An 18,695-nucleotide genomic window follows, 5' to 3' on the forward strand; every position below is an offset into this window, starting at 1 on the left:
CAAAAAATATGCAGTCTGACAAAGAAGCAGAGCAGCGTCCACTACAAACTGTATCAAAAGCATGACCCCACAAGGGCAGGTAACACTGTGACAAGACACGATGCCAGTAAGCGTGGTTGAAAATGTCAGATTTAAGCGGCTGAGTAAAGTAACTAACCCTAATTACCAACTTCCTGACCATAAACATTTCTTTCAGGCAGCACTTTCCCAGCTGTAACAGAGTGTAGACAGACAGCTGAACAGCTGTGTCATACTTCACTACCACATTGGATTTGTGGTCAAGTCACACATCTGATCCATTATGAGCCTCAATGCCCACTTCACTGAGACTGTACTGCATTACTTTTTTTGCATTTTGCTTTTTCCCCCATTGAAGCCTAAGTGGACTTTTATTTATGTTCTCCTTTGTTAACATTTGATAGTTTCTTGAATTTGTACTGAGGATATATTTTTGTTTGTTTTAGTTTGTCTTTTATTTCTTCATATCTTCACGTCCCACTTAGGGGGAATTGACAGAAATAGTGACTTGTTTTATACTGTGATATATATAAATATCAACTGACATGAAAAAAATTATCATTTTAAGTTTTTTTTTTCTGTATCACACAGCCCTAAAGGAGAACTGGATACCGGATGCCAGAAACAACGTGATTCTTCAAGTTGAATAAAAGCTTCTCTGTGATCCAAAAAGTCATCTAAGCTTCCTCCATGAGGTACCCAGATGTTTTCCACATTTCTGCAATTTTGGCTCATAGAGCATGCGCGTTAGGGCCCCACTGAGCCGAGCACGTAACAAAGATTCCAGCCAGCTTAATTCCCAGTGGCTTGACCCACAGACAAATGGATAGAAATAATAATAGAAAACATATGGCTGTTCTAGACTTTCCAATTCTTAATTGACTTAATGGCTTACATTCAAGTGCTTTTTGGTTACTTCACATCAGGTGAAAAATACAGTTCCGTAATTTGCCCTCAAGTACACACACAATTTAAGCATTTCACATACATACCAGTATGTGAACAATGACAGTGGTGCTGCAGCTGCTGTCTAAGCCTAAAGAGCTAATACCAGAAAAAAGTCATGCGTCTGACGAAGTATGGCAGACTGCGTTTAAGATCATTAAAATTCAGCTCACATTATAAACTGACGAATAACAAAAGCAAGCAAAATCAGTCATAACATTGTAATAATCATATAAACATACATCATATCATAACATATCATAATAAACATGCCATAATCTGTCTTTTATAATCTTTTTTGTATCATTTGTTTTTCTATTGTGAAGATTTTCTTGTTTTTTTTCCAATCCCAATGTGTATGCATTCAAACCACTCAACTTTAAGGACATTATATAAAGTTTATAGTCTATAATTTACGGATTTAAAAAAGTCAAATCAATAATGAAAATGAAACCATGGCTGCCGTCTTAGCACAATAAAGGTCACCAATATGACACTAAAAGGAGTAACCCACGATAGTACTTGGAAATAACAACTAACACTGTGGCGTGTTTATCCCTGCATTTGAATTAATTGTGTATTCGAGATAGCTCACTATTGTGCACTCCGCATTAGTTAACGTTGCATCAGCTCAGTAAGCTGTTAGCCGGCTCAGCTCCAGGTTCCTCGACCAATGTGGGAATAAACTCCACTTCAAGGCTAGCTCTCGTGTAGCTAAGCTAATTTACTACAAGCGCGGGTTAAACACCGTTGACAATTAAAATACAGCAATTGCTGGCTGAATCAGAAAAATCTAACACAGAGCCTTTTCAAACTTACATGAACTCTGACCGGCAGCAACCCCGGCACGTTTTGAGCTGGGGAGCTTGACAGCTGATATCCCTGCTTGCTAACGGAGCTAGCGATCAGGCAACACAGAGCCAGCCGCAGACGCGCTCGTTCAGGCCCCCATCGTGTAGATCGCTGCAGCATCTGGATAGAAAGCAGGTGCAGTCAGCCTTTACCTTCGCTATCCGTATGTTCTATTGATCGGATACTGTGGCAGCATTTAAGTTGTCTCGGCAATTGCCTGTGTATAATTAAACGAATGAGACACTAAATAGACAATAATTAATCAATTAATTAATCAATTAATTAAAACTAATTTGCCTGTGATTTGTTATTCTTTTCTTTTATTAACTGAAGTTCTAACACCGCTGTCTTGTTCGTGAGAACTATTTTCTGTGGACCGCTTCGTCGCGCGAAAAAAGCGTCGTCGATCACGTTCGATCAGCTGTTCCCATCGCGGCGCAGAAACAGGAAGATAATTCATTTCAAACAATATTTTAATAATAATAATCACTTCAAGTTACCGCTGTTTACATGATCATGCAGCTTTCCCCTTAAAGAGGACGTATTTTTTGGAGGTAACGCATACTACACGACGCTTCCGGAGCTGACATGACAGCTATTTTCATAGCTACACACACAGTGGATTGAATTGTAGCATCATTGCACTCTGTCTTCTACTTCCGAAATGTTAATTTGTGTAAATGCGTTGTAATAATAACGCCAGTGTTAACCCTTTTTGCTCCACTGATGGGTTTTGCCTCAGTTTTGTTTTGAATGACCTTAATGGGAAGTTGGTGGGTAATAATACCACACCAAGGTACTGATAGATATTTCATTTTACCTTGCTCTTTCCCTTTATCTGTGCATCAAGCCAGTAGCACGATGCGGTCCCTTAAAGACGCTCAGCTGGGAGCCTTCACCTTCTTTGCCTCAGCGCTTCCACATGATGTCTGTGGAAGCAATGGACTCCCTCTCACTCCCAACTCCATCAAAATCCTGGGACGTTTCCAGATTCTCAAAACCATCACTCACCCCAGACTCTGCCAGTATGTGGATATTTCCAGGGGGAAGCACGGTACGACTTTCTGCCTTGTTTGTTGTAAAGGGTAAAATATAATTGTGTATCCCATCACCACATTTTATATTCAGTGCTTAAAGAAGTTATCTAAATTACACCTACTCATTTGTTTTCAGTACAGAATTTTCTAAACTGGTGACACATAACACACGTTTGATCCCACACTTGTGTCGTATCTATGCTAGCTGTGGTTTATGGGTTTTGTGAATACCTATGAACCACATACACTCACTGGGCACTTTATTAGGTACACCTTCCTAGTACTGGGTTGGACCCGCTTTGGCCTTCAGAACTGCCTTCGTGGCACAGATTCAAAAGGTGCTGGAAAGATTTCTCAGCAATTTTGGTCACACAGCTGCTGCAGATTTGTTGGCTGCACATCCATGATGTGAGTCTCCAGTTCCACCACATCCTGAAGGTGTTCTGTTGGTGACAGTGGGAGGCCACTGTCACCAGATCTCACACATTACACCACCAACAGCCTGAATCATTGGTATGAGGTGAGATGGAGCCATGCTTTCATGTCACCAAATTCTGACCCTACCATCTGAATGTGGAGGCTCATCAGTTGGTGGCAGTTGAAGTAAATGTAGTCTCTGATTCCTGATTGGTCTTTTGGTTCTTGGTGACATAAAAGTTTAAAAAAATCAGCAACTAAATTCTTGAAAATGTGTTTGCAACACACACACACACACACACACACACACACACACACACACACACACACACACACACACACACACACACACACGTGCACAAAGAGATTTAGATTTGCTAGATTTAGATTAGGTCCATGTATATTATCAATACATGCCTACACATAATAATTTATTGCTGATTTTAATAACTGTGGTCCTTTTTGTTCATCTTTTTCTGTAGAACGGCTCATTGTTGTTGCTGAACACTATAAGAAGAGTTTAAGTGATTTCCAAAAACCAGAAAATACGCCCAGGTAAAACAACCAAAATGTCCAAATAAACTCCACAGCAGCATGTAGAAAATACCTAACTGTGAATGACTCATTGCTAATTTACATTTCTTCACTTTCACTTTTGAGCAGTTACCTTTAAACTTTATGAAACTTTGATAGTGTTTTTGTGTATGATGTACACTTTTCTAACACTGTTGCAAAGTTACCACGTCACCATCTGTTTGTGCTAGTCCGGAAAAGGTGCTGCAAATAGCCTATGAGACTCTTGAAGGTCTGGAGTTCATGAACAAGCATGGCTTGGTGCACCGAGCGCTCAGCCCACACAATGTGCTCATGGACTGCAAGGTAGAGTTTCTATTAGAGTCAACAGTTTTATTCTTGCCTGAGTTACTGCAGTTTAAAAGGAAATGAAAAAATAACCTAAATGTGAAGCTGTCACTCTAAGATTGAGTTTGTCTTTTGCAGGGGAAGGTGAAGCTGGCAAAGTTTGGCATTTATCACATGACTGATCATGGGGCAGATGTCGATTTTCCCATTGGGTATGTCTTTTTCTCCTCCTTTCTCTTTCAGTTAGCTCACTGTAAAGGGTCAAGTCTCCACTCATATCTGGTTTCTGTTAGTCAAATAAAAAAAAAAGAAAAAAAAACAGGCAATTGACTGTAAAAGTGATGCATATTGGCCCATATCCGTTTTCACAGAAACCAGCTTTTAGGGCATCCTGATCAAGGAACTGTAACAGATCTTTGGGCTTTGATCCCAATCCAAAGGTCTTTGTGTTCTACCAAGTATCTTTGTAATATCCTTTTGCAGATTGAAAGGAGGAATGATGGCACATTCCTGCGACTTTCATGAAACATTTGGTGTTGCAAGTGTAATAAATGTGAATGTCACACAGCTATTAGAGAAGCAGCTGTTTGGGTATCATTTAATAAAAGGAACAATAATAACACTTAGAGTAATAATGATGAATACCATGTCACATGAGACATAAAACAGAAATTCGACAAACCCTCCCAGCGATTAAAAGCCTTTGATGAAATGTTTGTGCAATGCTCAGTTTAATGAACTTGCTGTTTATAATTTGTATTATTTAGAGGCTTACAAAGGAAAATACTTACGTGCTCTGTCATCTTGGCCTCAGGTACCCATCATACCTTGCTCCAGAGGTGATTGCTCAGGGCTCCTTCCACCCCAGTGACCCTTCCCGTGATGAAGCTCCTCTGCCCTCAGGACCCAAGTCTGACGTCTGGTCTCTTGGCATTTTGCTCTTTGAATTGTGTGCAGTAAGAATCTTTCATAAACTTCTGTATACAAGAAGACTACATTCATACAAGATTTTTGTTTTTTGTTTAGAAATTCCACCTTAAAATTGAATCAATTACAGGGCAGAAGACTCCTGCAGAATATTGATATAAGCGAGAGGTTGAAATTCATTTTAACCTTGGGTGAGTAAAAAGGTGGCCGTCATTCAGAGCGCTGAAAAATAGGTTTCTAATCTCAGGGAGGCTTATGTGGCGATATTGTTTGTCATTCTCAGGTTGCATGGATGACATTGTCACTGTCCTTGCTGAGGAACATGGTTGCTTGGATACCATTAAGGTAAACCTCATTTCTATTTGATTACCAGCAGCAATGCCACAGCTGTACATGTGTGTGATACTGTAACGGGAACTCCATCAAAGACGGTCTGAGTGCCATTTGTCTGTCTGTGGGCAGATTTTGGCAACACATTAACTTCACAACTTTCCAAGATACACTTTCAGCGTGTGTAGATGAGATCAGAGCGAAGGCCGAGTTTAAATATAGGCGTGATCGGAGTATGAAGTGAGTAAGCCGCGTTGGCAGGTGTTGTGATGATGACACATTTTTTCATATCCAGAGCTGTGCAAACATTTCTGCTGTGTTGATTTGGTTTAGCCTTAGTAAGCACCAGAATTTATCGATGTCTTCTGCATACTCTGTGGCTTATTTCAGCACTGCCTGCCACACACACTAACCCCCAGAAAGGATTATAACTAGTACATGCTCATACTACAGTATTGTTTGTCCTGTTTGTGCTGTTGGCAAACTGATATATTCGATCTCATTGAGAAAACTTAAAAAAACAGGGGTATGTATGCTAAAAATGGGTCATTTTAACCTGTTGGTGGTTGCTAGGCACTGCTGCGGTGTCAAAATACATAACTCATCCTGTTTGGATATAATTGAGATGTTATCGTTGTAAAATCAGAAATATAGGATGTGATTATAAGGTGTTATAGTTGCGGAAATGCTGAAAACATGTCATTTTAGCAATAATGGTTGCTAGGTAGGTGGTTTCTAGGCAATGTGATGATGTCACAATATCTGATGTAGCTGAGAACCTTCAGGTGCCTGTGTGCCAGGTTTTTATTGCTCAATTTCCAGTCATGTAGGAGGAGTTTGTGGAAACAAACAGAGATTTTGTGTATTATTATAAATGGACATTGATGTAAGTTGGGCAGCAGTTTCAACCTGGCCAGGGGCCCTCTGAGGGGCATTTGCATGTTCTGCCTGTGCTCGTACAGATCCTTATCCAGGAGTTCTGGTTTCTCCCACCATGAAAAAAAAAATGCTAGGTTAACCCTTTTTTGATGTGTTTGATAAACAAATCAAACTGTGTAAAGACTCTCTAGCATTTCTTGACTCTAAGGAATTATTTGGAAGCATCAGTGGGATCCGTCTGTACAGTTTATGATGGAGCTGATGATATTTGCGTAATATTTGCAGGAGCTGCCTGACAGTGTTCTTGAGTTATTAAGGAAATGCTTGACCTTTCTTCCATCTAAAAGGTAAACACAGTTTTTGTTATCTTACCCTGTCGCAGGACATTAGATATTAAGTTTTGAAAAAAAAAAATCTTTAGCCACGCAGGTTATGAAAATATCTTGTATCATACATAAGAGAGAAAGCCAGCATCTTATAATAATCAAAATAAATGGATCCAAGCTGTCAGCTGACACTGCGATAAACAGGTTTTACGACTTTACACAAAATCTTTATAGGACTTTATGACTAAATGTTTAGTGTACTCTGTCTTTGTGGATATTTTGCTGTCATGACAATCACGCCTTTTGACTTTTATGCATCCTATAGGCCAACCCCTGCAGAACTACTGGGAGACCCTGTGTTTAATGGCATCTCCTGCCACTACACGCCCTTCCAGAAGCCTGTCAGTCTGTTCTCCTCATCCCTGCGCTGTGCGCATCTGGTGCTCCCAGATGACATCAGTGACCTTTGCAAAGGTCTTACTGAGTTACACACAAACAATTATGCAGACTTACACAGACACTGAAATGCACAACACTGGACAGACACAAACCCATATGTCAAACCACTTTCCTTTGATTTAAAAACCTTAAAAAAAACCTTAAAGCAGAACAGATTATTTTAAAATAGCTTTAATTAAGTGTTCCTTTACTAATAAAGTCATAGCATTGTTTTATCCTCCTTTCCACATACCATACAGGCCTGTGTTTAATTCCAAAATTTCTTTTCTCTTCACCGTGCCAAGATCTTTCCACTGTCAAGAACATCTTGACAGTAGAAATTAGAAAGTTTTTTTTTTTCATGTTCTCTAGTTCTGGAAAAGATTTTCTTAGATTTACTGTGTTTGTTTTATTTGTTGCAGGCCAGATGAAATAAAAAAAGGAAGAGCGTATTAGTGTCATTTCCTTTCCAAACAACATGCCACTACTTTGCAAATAAATCACCATTTAGTTTCTTGTATTGTAGTGCCACCTGTGCCGGTTGGATTTTTACTCTTTTGCGCGCGCGTGTGTGTTTGTCATTAGATGACGATGAAGATTACTTGTCGGAGCGGGCCATAGATGAGGTTTACCATCTGTGGTGTCTGGCAGGTGGAGACCTAGAAAAGGAGCTCACCAACCAGGAAATCATCCAGTCCAAACCACCGATCTCCACACTGCCAAAGTACAAAACAACACATGCACAAGCACACACAGGCCCGGGCGGCTGGCAGTTTGGTTTTTAATTTTAAGCCTGTCAACATGTTGTTTGTATCTTCTTGTTTGGATTTTTTTTTTTTTTTTTCTCAGTTTCGTCTTGGAGGATGGTGAAACATTTGGCCAGGGCAGGGATCGGAGTTTCTTGCTTGATGACACAACTGTGACGCTGTCTCTGTGCCAGCTCAGAAATGTAAGACCACAAAATGTAAAATAAGCAGACATGTAACCATTTGTAAATTTCTTTATGCGTGTTACTGCACTGGCCACAGCTGTCTTGTCTTACTTGGATATAATGTGTTAAATAAAAAAGGAACAAAGGATTGACAGTGAAAACTCCAACAATGCTTTCACTATACTGCCAAAAGTATTCACTCGTCTGCCTTCACACACATATGAACTTGAGTGCCGTCCCATTCTTAATCCATAGGGTTTAATATGATGTCAGCCCACCCTCTGCAGCTATAACAGCTTCAACTCTTCTGGGAAGGCTTTCCCCAAGGTTTAGGAGTGTTTATGGGAATTTTTGACCATTCTTCCAGAAGCACATTTGTGAGGTCAGACACTGATGTTGGATGAGAAGGCCTGGCTCACAGACTCCGCTCTAATTCATCCCAAAGGTGTTCTATCAGGTTGAGGTCAGGACTCTGTGCAGGCCAGTCAAGTTCTTTCACACCAAACTCACTCATCCATGTCTTTATGGAGCTGCTTTGTGCACTGATGTGCAGTCATGTTGGAACACTAGGGAGTCATCCCCAAACTGTTCCCACAAAGTTGGGATCATAAAATTGTCCAAAATGCCTTGGTATGCTGAAGCATTAAGAGTTCCTTTCACTGGAACTAAGGAGCCGAACCCAACTCCTGAAAAACAACCCCACACCATAACCCCCCCCACCACCACCAAACTTTACACTTGGCACAATGCAGTCAAACAAGTACCGTTCTCCTGGCAACCACCAAACCCAGATTCATTCATCGGATTGTCAGACGGATTTGTTACTCCAGATAACACGTCTCTGCTGCTCTTCCCAGTCGCTTCCATTTGTTATAATACCACTAACAGCTGACTGTGGAATATTTAGTAGCAAGAAATTTTCATGACAGGATGCCACCTGTGCAACAAGTCCAATCACCGTACCACGCTGGAATTCACTGAGAGCGACCCATTCTTTCACAAATGTTTGTAGAAGCACTCTGCATGCCTAGGTACTTGGATTTATACACATGTGGCCATGGAAGCGATTGGAATGCCTGAATTCAGTGATTTGGATGTGTAAGTGAATACATTTGGCAATATAGTGTATATCACTGTCATTATGTCCTTAACACTTTTGTATTGATGAGTGCTTGTTCATTGCACTAGTTGACAGAATCCTTGAATTTTGCAAAAGGTGCCCTTGCTGTTGTTTAACTGCTGTCAAATTCCAATTGTAATAGAAACTATAAATTATTACAGAAACTATATATTTATAGAAACTATAAACTACTGTTTTGAGAATAAGTGCTTTCTTCTTTCAGAGACTGAAGGATGTAGCCAGAGAAGCCTATTACCCTCTCCTCGAAGATGAGTAAGCACTCTCCATCTTGAACTTGCTCCTGTCATCCTCTCCTCTCCTGGCAGTGTTTTACACCTCACCTCGTCATTTATTTTGGCTTGAGTAATGTCATATCCCCCCTTTATTTCTCCCTCCTCCAGACAGTCAAGTTTGCCCCAGTCCAACAGCAGCAATGAACTGTCGGCTGCCGTCACGCTGCCACTCATCATCCGCGAGAGAGACACTGAGTACCAGCTCATCCGCATCATCCTCTTTGACAGATTGCTCAAGGTCTGGGCTCCATACAAATTCATGCACACTCTTTACATTGCACAGCACTCGGTTGACTCATAAAGGCATGCATTTCCTCTAATTATGTCCTGTGTTTGTAGTAAATGTTGTTTAAATGCGTTATTGTGAGATTGGAACTCAGTAATGTATCCCTTTGTCTTCAGGCCTACCCGTACAAGAAGAACCTAGTATGGAAAGAGGCCAGAGTAGACATTCCCCCGCTGGTACGAGGGCTGGCGTGGGCTTCACTGCTGGGCATTGAGGTACAAAATATCATGAGTGCAGCAAAGCTGCAGTTTTAAGTTTGTTTGTGGGATCTCTTATCCTTCTTCTTTCACACAGGGTGACATTCAAGCGAAATATGAAGGCATCGACAAGGATACTCCCATACCAACTGACAGACAGGTAGGCATCTGTTTAAAAATACATATGAAAAAATTACATCATATATATATATATATATATATATATATATATATATATATATATATATATATATATATATATATATATATATATATATATGAATTTAATCTTGCTTCATTCAGTGCTTTCTGTGTTTTTGTGCACATGCTTGCAGATTGAGGTGGACATCCCACGCTGCCACCAATACGATGAGCTGCTGTCATCTCCTCAAGGCCACATCAAGTTCAGGCGTGTGTTGAAAGCTTGGGTGGTGTCTCACCCAGACCTGGTCTACTGGCAGGGTCAGTCACTTTGTTTTCTTAGTAATTGCACTGTACAATAATGGACACTAGGTGGTGGTCATGACACATTTTTCAAACTCCTTTTTAAACTCCCTGACCCTGCGGTTTAATTTGTGCAATAATGAGCTGTCCTGATTTCATTTTCTCTGCAGGTTTGGATTCGCTTTGTGCCCCGTTCCTATATCTGAATTTCAATAATGAAGGCAAGAATTTCAATGTCATCTTAACTAATATCTCTACCAGGTATTTTTAGCCCTACTTTCTTTGTCATACTTTCATTTGTATCCGATACTCTTCACAGCCTTGGCGTATGCCTGCATGTCTGCCTTCATCCCCAAGTACCTGTACAACTTCTTCCTGAAGGACAACTCTCATGTGATCCAAGGTGAGCTATACTTGAGGAATCCTTATGTAACTCAAAGAGTTACTTACACAGTAATGCAATCAGTCCAAAACTTTTTCGTTCTTCCTGCGCACACTGTTCCGTATCGTTTTATTACTTGTTGCCATTTCAACCAGTTATCTCATGTAGTCAACTGCAAGTTAAGTAATGAGGATGAAACATGGTCAAAGCATTCAGTTAAATGCAAAAACAAATTATCATTGGCTGGCACTGAGCATCAGGCCGTCAGCTCAGTGTTGATTAAATTTTGGCTCCATGTTGCTTCTGAGCTCTGAAAACTAATTTCGGTCTTTCTTAATGGAGTTTGCAGCTGACTCACATCATTTAGAGATAGGGAAACAAATGAAACTGCAAGTGCCTGCCGAGAAATGTCACAAGCAATTCCTACGTGACTGATAAACAGCTGCATCATACACCTCTTGAACTCCGTGGGGGATACGACTATTATCTTTTCTTTCCACTGCTAGATGCCCTGGAGAGAGCTGTCTAATGTTTATCTTTCTGGTCAGAGCGCCTTTGTAGATGAGCGGTGTGAAGAAACGGGACTTGCACAGCTTTGTGCGGCATGAGTTTACGTTCACTGTACAGAACAGCTGAAAAGTGGATCAAAAGTCTGCTTTCTTTTTCTTTTAGCATCACAAAACATGGAAAAGGAGTGAAGTTGACTAAATTTCACTTGAGTGACTTGATGCAGTTACTACATGAAAGCATTTCTGAGTTTAATCTGTGTGTGTTTGTGTATTTTGTTAATATACAGTGCTCTGCAAAAGTCTCGAGCCCCACTCAATTTAAAAGATTTTTGGCTATGAAAATGGGAAATAGTGCAGTGAGTTGTTGAAACATGTGCAAACATACATGTAAATACAGTGTATAAGGCAAAAACAGAGTTCATACAATTCTAATGAACTTGAAAGTCAATATTTGGTCTGACCACCTTTATTCTTCAACACAGCCTGAACTCTCTTGGATGATTTTTCTTGTAATTTCTTTAAGTAGTCTTCAGGAATAGTTCTCCAGACTTCTTGAAGGACATTCAAAGCTCTTCTTTGGATGTTGGCAGCCTTTTGTTCTGTTTTCTGGCAAGATCATCCCACACTGCTTCAATAATGGAGGCCAATCCATGACTTGAGACGACTGTTTATTGTGATTTTGTGATATATAAATAAAATTGAATTGAACGGAATGACTGAAAAGTTGATCCATCTACTGTTGAAGCCAGAAATGGTTTCAGTGTTAGGGTGGCTGTCAAGAAGCCATTATTAAGGAAGGGGAAACAGGGAGAAAAGGCTGAGGTATACCAGATTGCACAAGAACTAGACTTTTAGGCCTGCAACAATCTGGCAAACTGTCCACTCGCCCTATGACAGTTGGGATGGGCTTCAACCTCCCCAGGACCCTGAAAAGGATAAGTGGAAGAAAGTGCAATAATAGCTTACCTGGATAGAAAAACACACATGGACAATACCAGTCATGGATTGGCCTCCCCAGAGCCCAGAACCTTATTATTGAAGCAGTGTGGGATCATGTTGACACTGAACAGAACAAAAAGCACCCAACATCCAAAGAAGAGCTTTGAATGTATTTATTTATTTTATTTAACCTTTATTTCACCAGGTAAAATGTTTGAGAACCAGTTCTCATTTACAAACATGACCTGGCCAAGAGGCCCCAATAGAATCAGGTCCACTCCTTCAAGAAGCCTGGAGAACTATAACAATAATTCAGTGCACCTATTTCCCATTTTCCTACCAAAATATAAAGAAGTAAGGGGTGGCTAAAGCACTGTAGCTTGCATTTTCTATTGTTTACTATACAGTTTGGTCAGGTCTGTTATTTTTCACATTTTAGCACTCCAGCTACTCAGTACACTTTTGCCTCTTTTTCAGAGTACTTGACTGTCTTCTCCCAAATGATTGCCTTCCATGACCCAGAGCTAAGCAACCATCTAAATGAGATTGGCTTCATCCCAGATGTAAGTTACCAAGAGTGCAAGTGTTCTGGCAGACTGATGACAAAAAGGCAGCAGTGCAGGACACACTTGGATTGTAACATTTGTTTTTTATTGCAAGATTATATTTAATGGGAAGTCAGAAATAGTAAAAAATTATTCCTAGTGTCTCCATGCCAGGGGGCAAAGGAAATGACCATCCATAGATTGCTATGTATATCTTTTCATAGTCAATGACATTTTTTGTTCCACATCCCCATTTCAGAAATTTGTGGCCAGGGTCAAGTTTTCCCCATAGTCTGCTGGTAATGATTTATACAGCGGCTAATGTCTGCAAGGCACACTTAATGATTGTCCTCTGTCAGGCTTACCTTATTTCTCTTACTTTGTGCCACCTCTTCCTGCCCTTTGCTTTCCTTCTTACGGCTCTGCTCAGACAGTGACAAGGTTAAAGTCTCCACCGTCTCTCCAGGGTTTCAGTTTGTGTGCTGATGAATGTGTGTCATCCACGGACCGGCCTCTGAGACGTTACCCGATGAAAAGTGGGGTCTTTATTGCCGAGGAGTCAGGGATTTAAACCTTTTTCTCCTCAGTGTCTAATAGTGGAGCTGTAAAATGGTACAAGTGATGCACCATACTGAGCTTGTTGATAGCCAGAATTTGAAAGTGTATAGGGGGAAAAGGATTGAAGCCTGCAGGTGATTTTGCTTTGCTGTTTTTAAACATGCTGAACAGATGTCCTGTTGGAATTCTTTTAGTCTCAGATTTAGACCTTCAAAAAAAAAAAAAAGTCTGATTCTGCTTTGACATTGAGTGCATGTACAGCACTACCAGCATTGACTTGTATTTCAAAGGAGACTTTGTATACTTGTTTTCTTTGTTAGGCCAGGGTAATACTGGATCACTCTTTGCTGATACAGCTTTCATGCTTGATTTCAGTCCCAGTAATCACACTTTATATATAATAAATCCCTTTTCCCTTTGTGAACTGCAGAGCACACTCTGAGCTGTTGTTTTACTGAGGCAGTAAATCCATCTGCACTAAAAGGCCGAATGTCACTGCAGTATGAACGGATTTCTCATATATGCACACCACACCGTGGCTTGCTTAATGCAGTCTGTCTTTCCAAAAAATCCAAAAAAACAAAAACAAATCTTGGGCAAACATGTAGTAACCACTCTTTAGAAATATTGTGGCGTTCCTGGACTTTGCTCCAGTAGAGTCAAATTGCATGTAGCCAGTGGTTTAATTTGGGCCACTTTCAATTTTGGCTACATCGCCTCTCCCGGGTCTGCCATTTACACCTAAACTAATCCAATCTGGCTGGATTCACAGTCCTGCTGCTGGGCTGTTGCAGCTTAGGATGAGACTTGGAGTGCAGTAGCCATCTCGTCACACTTAGGCACACAAGAGGTCCGCTGAACAGTCACCAGTTCCCTCGCAATTAGCAATCAGTAAACTGGCTGAGATAACTCCGCTATTGCTGCTCCAGAGCTTTTGCTGCTGAAATTAACAAAGCCTTGGTGACAGTGGCCAGCAATTGGCAGTTGTTAGAACAGTTGGTTAATGGTGTAATGTGTGTGTGTATGCGTGTGTGTGTGTGCGCGTGCGCATGCCTTATTTCATTTCAATTTTACGCTTTTCCTCCCCGGGAATTGCAGAATGCAGAGAGTGAAATAAGAGGGAAAGAAAGGAGGAGTGATGAGATACAGTGAGATTCATTTTCATTTTTAGCATTTTCCCCGTTGACTTATAACCAAACTCAGCAGTTTGCTGTTTATTACTGTTACTGTTTCTCAGAGGCTGTAAAGATGTAAATCTATTTGTGCTGCTTTTTTTTTTTTTTTCAAAGATCCATTCATTTCATTTGAGCTCTTAGCATTTTATTTTGACGTAATGTACTGAGTATTACCCACCCCATGAATGCTGTATAATCTCAATTTGTGCTCAGTATTTTTTTAAGACTCTTTTTCTCTTTTCTTTTCTTTTTTTCTCACACAGCTTTATGCTATTCCCTGGTTCCTAACAATGTTTACACGTAAGTAGTAATCACTTTTTTGTTTTTCTTTCATACACACAATACCATGACTCGATGTGACGCAGAGCGTAATCGAAAACTTTCACTGGGTACTTCGAGTCTGGTTTAGTTTGTGTGCAAATAAAAGAGGCTGAAAAGGTCATTGGCTCAAATATGGAGTTCTGTAGATTTTTAAAAAAAATTTTTTGTTCAGGGTGACCTTTATTACAGCTGCTAATTAATTCCAGTCCTGAAGGGCACAGTTGTTCAGTCCGACATCAGCTGAGATGTTGAGCGGCGCATCTTCTCTTGTGTTTTATTTTGCATTTATCTTAATAATAAATACTCAGTGTGGGAAAAGAACAAGAACACGTATCAACTATTGCTGCCTTTATTCAGAAATTTCTGTTTCATGTCACACCAGGGGAGCTCCGTTATTACTGAGTAGTTTATAACATGAAACGCAGCCGTTCACAATTCAGGCGCAGTTGTTTTGCTGAATTGAATTTGCAGCAAATCTGTAAAATCAGCCACGAAAAGAAGCTGATTTACTCGGGTGCATTTTTGCATTCTGTGCAGACATGTGGTCGTTTAATCGTGAAATAAAACATCAGAATAAGTAATCGAGTAATCGCCAAGAATGTATAAAATCCATAATAATGATCTGAAGTTGCAGCTGTAATTTCCAAATAAATGTCCAGCTGTGCTTGAAATATTTCATGAAATGCAGAAAAACTGCCAGCGGAAGTGACGGCTGCTTTGAAAAGTATTGATTAGAGTGCATGAATTTAAAGCCATCAATAATACATTTGTACATGAAGCCCTTGAAAAATATTTTCGAGGTGATTATGAAAAAGAGGAAAGAATACAGTATGTCACAGTACATGGGTAGGATGTGGTAAACAAAATCAATTCGAGGCGCTCGACTCCAGAATGATAAAAATAAAAAGCCTTTAATGAATATGGATTTGAAACATGATAAAAATGCATTAACAGTTATCGGCAAGCGTGCCTCCCTCAGGAGAGCCTTGAGGAGACTGTGATGCATTTTTATAACTCTCCCATATTTATTAAAGATATCTCTGGGTTATTTTAGTGCCCTGAATTGGATTCTGTATAATGCGTCTTACCTCTAATTCCTTCCAGTTTTAAGGGCGCCACGGATGCAGGTGGTACAATGAAAATCCTCATTTAACCTTCTTAAAAAAATCAAAGATGTCAGAAACCGTGTCTGAGGAGCTTGTGAGGTCCCACTGTCTCTTCTGTTCACTGTGAGAACATGTGCACTTACCGTGCATACACTGCAGGCACGGATAGATATGCAAAGGACACCACCTAACAAAAGCTATTTGCTAATAGCCCTGCAGGATCTAATCTCTATAGAGGCTGACCTTGTTGACATGGGTGTATTTTCTACACATCTGGCCTTTCTTTCTCACACAAACACACTTTCAGGTCACTTTCTTTTTGAGGTCAAACCCTTGTCAGTCAGTACGTGCCCTTCCCTTAATTGGTGACAACAGAGCAACTAATCGCCTACCTCCTGTTCAGAGCAACTCACACTAAAGTGTATGAAAGACTATGTGATACTGTATGCATTTTTAAGCATTAGTATGTACAGTATGGTCATTATATCAGAAAGGGTCCTCAAGCGCTAATCTGGATGAAGATCGTTTTAAATTTAATATGAAAATCATATTACTGCAGATGTAACCTTATAAACGTGTATTCTGAGAGGGTTGGAAAGTTATTATTTTCTTGAAATGTTTAACAGTGCAGTGCTGGATGTCATTAAGTCATTAAGTAAAATGACAAGGCTTATCAACTAGGCGTCCTATTAGTCTTTTGATATGTTTTTAAATTAATATTTTTGATCTAAATATCTAAATCTAAAACAGTTTTGCTGTAAAATTCAGATCCATATTTAGTGTAAAATGAACAGGTTGCAGTCTGCACAGCAATACAAATGAGCAGATTCTGATGCTTTTTAGCTGAAACCCTAACATTTTTGTTGAATCCAAAGAGTAGTGTCATGTATGACTACTTTAACTGTCTGTGCTTCAAAGAGCATCAAAGACACAGTATTTTTTAATTTTTTTTTGGCGCGCTCTCAGCGTGAAGTTTGTCAGCTGATGGCAGCATTACACTTTATTCCCTTCACATAGTGCAGGTAAAGCTCCAAAAAGTGATCATATTAACAGGGGCCAAAAATGAACTCATATGCAATTAACCTGTTTCCTCTAGGCAGCCCCATCACATATCACAACTGTTTTAATAACTTAATGCCTTGTCGATGTAAATTTTGATAGTTACACTAAAGCTGCGGTAATGTGCAGATTGTTACACAACTTGTAATTTATACTAATTGTTGTCAGATTAGTCTGCATATGCACAGTCCATTGATCTATTTGAACCCTGCACCTTGAAAGAGGATATGTGTTCAGTTAAATACACGCATATATATACACACTCACACAGGGACCAGTTCTGCTGTGGGGAGAGTGAGTTGTGACCCTTTTAACCCTTATCCTCCCCCTGAGGCTGTGTGTGAGTCCAGTATTCAGGAGGTGTGCCCTTCTGACTGCTAATGTCCCCAATCCAATATGAGACAAGGTTGGAGGGTCATCTTCCATTCACACACAGACACACTGCCTGTCACTCACATGCACCGGCCAACTCAGCTGACTGCTAATGCGGTGCAGATCCTCAGAGGCATTTTCTCTGCACTCGCCCCAGTCACATTCTGCACACACACACACACACACACACACACACACACACACGTCAGCTTGCCTTTTATCCACTGGGATGATATAAACAGGTGGACAATAATGGTCCACATGCATAAATCTATACGGAGGGGAAACCTTAAATTTTAAAACACTACGAGTAATGTGATTGAAATAATAACTGCTCTGGGACGTATTATCAGGATGCGGTTTTATTTGGCTTGGAAAAACCTGTGCAGGTTTCTTGCTCTAAAGCTCCTCAGCCCCCTGATGTTCTTCCTGTCATTTTTCCACAACAACACCCACCTAGAAACATTTTCCCAGCTGCCTCCCACGCATCAAATATCCCTCCAGGCAACATTGGCAATGCGCAGTTTTGTTTAGTGAGCTTCCCAGTTTAAAACTGTACAGCCATGCTAAGTAAACACGCTATGCACATGCAAATTACACTCATTATATACAAAATGATTATCTATTTCTCACTGTGTGCATGCTGCACGCTATTGTCCCATTTACAGGATCCCATTGTGCGTCTCTGGAGGGATGGCTCTTTTCAGACACTCTTATATTCACTTACTTTGTAAAATCTTCCCTTTTGTTGTGTTTATTTGTGTACCCGCCATACAGATGTTTTTCCACTGCACAAGATCTTCCACCTGTGGGACACGTTGCTCCTGGGAAACTCCTCATTCCCATTCTGTATTGGCGTAGCTATATTGCAGCAACTCAGGGACCGTCTCTTGGCAAATGGCTTCAATGAATGCATCCTACTCTTTTCTGACCTGCCAGGTAAGAATATCGTCTGGTATGTGCGTCTGTATTTGCACAGGCTTTCCCTTGGCCCTCTTTACAATTCTTCTCCAGACAAATGTTGCTTAATTAACTACAGCCAAACAGTATATATGACAGTTTCCTAAAAGCTTTAAAATCTCTGCAGTAAGCAAAGAGAGATCAAACAAAAATACTTTTTTCTGCCTTTTTAAAATCTGATTCAAAGGGTTCCCATCTGTAAAGCACCATGGATTTCTAGGAGGCAGTGTTCCGTTTCTCAGAGTACTTATGCGTGCTCATGTGTCTGAGTTAATGATATCCTCAAAGCAGACAGCTCTGCACTTCTGTACAGACATACTCTCTGCTTGATGTGCTCCCGGCGTGCCACGCTCTGCTCTGCATCTACTGAACAGTCAATCGCTGCACCCTGGAATTAGTCTGCTCGCAGCCTCTTTGCTTCTTCATCATTTACATCGTCTTCATTCAGAGTTTAAGGTCTGTCTTTCT

The 18,695-nt window shown here is 40.3% G+C and overlaps 2 protein-coding genes across 3 annotated transcripts in view; one reads left to right on the forward strand and one right to left on the reverse strand.

Moving 5' to 3' along the window:
* aimp1a (aminoacyl tRNA synthetase complex interacting multifunctional protein 1a) overlaps positions 1–1,924 on the reverse strand; it is a 30,632-nt gene extending 28,708 nt beyond the window's left edge. Inside the window, exon 1 of the mRNA XM_030737724.1 lies at positions 1,783–1,924. Coding sequence (XP_030593584.1) covers positions 1,783–1,784 — 2 coding nt within the window. The 5' untranslated portion in view covers positions 1,785–1,924. The remainder of the gene's footprint in view (positions 1–1,782) is intronic.
* A 307-nt stretch (positions 1,925–2,231) lies between these two features.
* The window catches only part of tbck (TBC1 domain containing kinase), a 52,257-nt gene continuing 35,793 nt past the window's right edge, over positions 2,232–18,695 (forward strand). The window contains exons 1-22 of one of the 2 annotated variants that reach the window (XM_030737653.1): positions 2,232–2,369; positions 2,666–2,869; positions 3,752–3,824; positions 4,034–4,148; positions 4,269–4,342; positions 4,945–5,086; positions 5,188–5,248; positions 5,341–5,402; positions 6,552–6,613; positions 6,918–7,066; positions 7,616–7,754; positions 7,880–7,979; positions 9,305–9,354; positions 9,483–9,612; positions 9,777–9,875; positions 9,955–10,017; positions 10,193–10,319; positions 10,472–10,522; positions 10,621–10,704; positions 12,609–12,694; positions 14,673–14,709; positions 18,045–18,206. In XM_030737653.1, coding sequence (XP_030593513.1) covers positions 2,677–2,869; positions 3,752–3,824; positions 4,034–4,148; positions 4,269–4,342; positions 4,945–5,086; positions 5,188–5,248; positions 5,341–5,402; positions 6,552–6,613; positions 6,918–7,066; positions 7,616–7,754; positions 7,880–7,979; positions 9,305–9,354; positions 9,483–9,612; positions 9,777–9,875; positions 9,955–10,017; positions 10,193–10,319; positions 10,472–10,522; positions 10,621–10,704; positions 12,609–12,694; positions 14,673–14,709; positions 18,045–18,206 — 2,059 coding nt within the window. In that variant the 5' untranslated portion in view covers positions 2,232–2,369; positions 2,666–2,676. The remainder of the gene's footprint in view (positions 2,370–2,665; positions 2,870–3,751; positions 3,825–4,033; positions 4,149–4,268; positions 4,343–4,944; positions 5,087–5,187; positions 5,249–5,340; positions 5,403–6,551; positions 6,614–6,917; positions 7,067–7,615; positions 7,755–7,879; positions 7,980–9,304; positions 9,355–9,482; positions 9,613–9,776; positions 9,876–9,954; positions 10,018–10,192; positions 10,320–10,471; positions 10,523–10,620; positions 10,705–12,608; positions 12,695–14,672; positions 14,710–18,044; positions 18,207–18,695) is intronic. The other variant, XM_030737661.1, reaches the window with a different exon arrangement.

The sequence above is a fragment of the Archocentrus centrarchus genome, chromosome 1 (genome assembly GCF_007364275.1).
Source record: "Archocentrus centrarchus isolate MPI-CPG fArcCen1 chromosome 1, fArcCen1, whole genome shotgun sequence".
Lineage (NCBI taxonomy): Eukaryota > Metazoa > Chordata > Actinopteri > Cichliformes > Cichlidae > Archocentrus > Archocentrus centrarchus.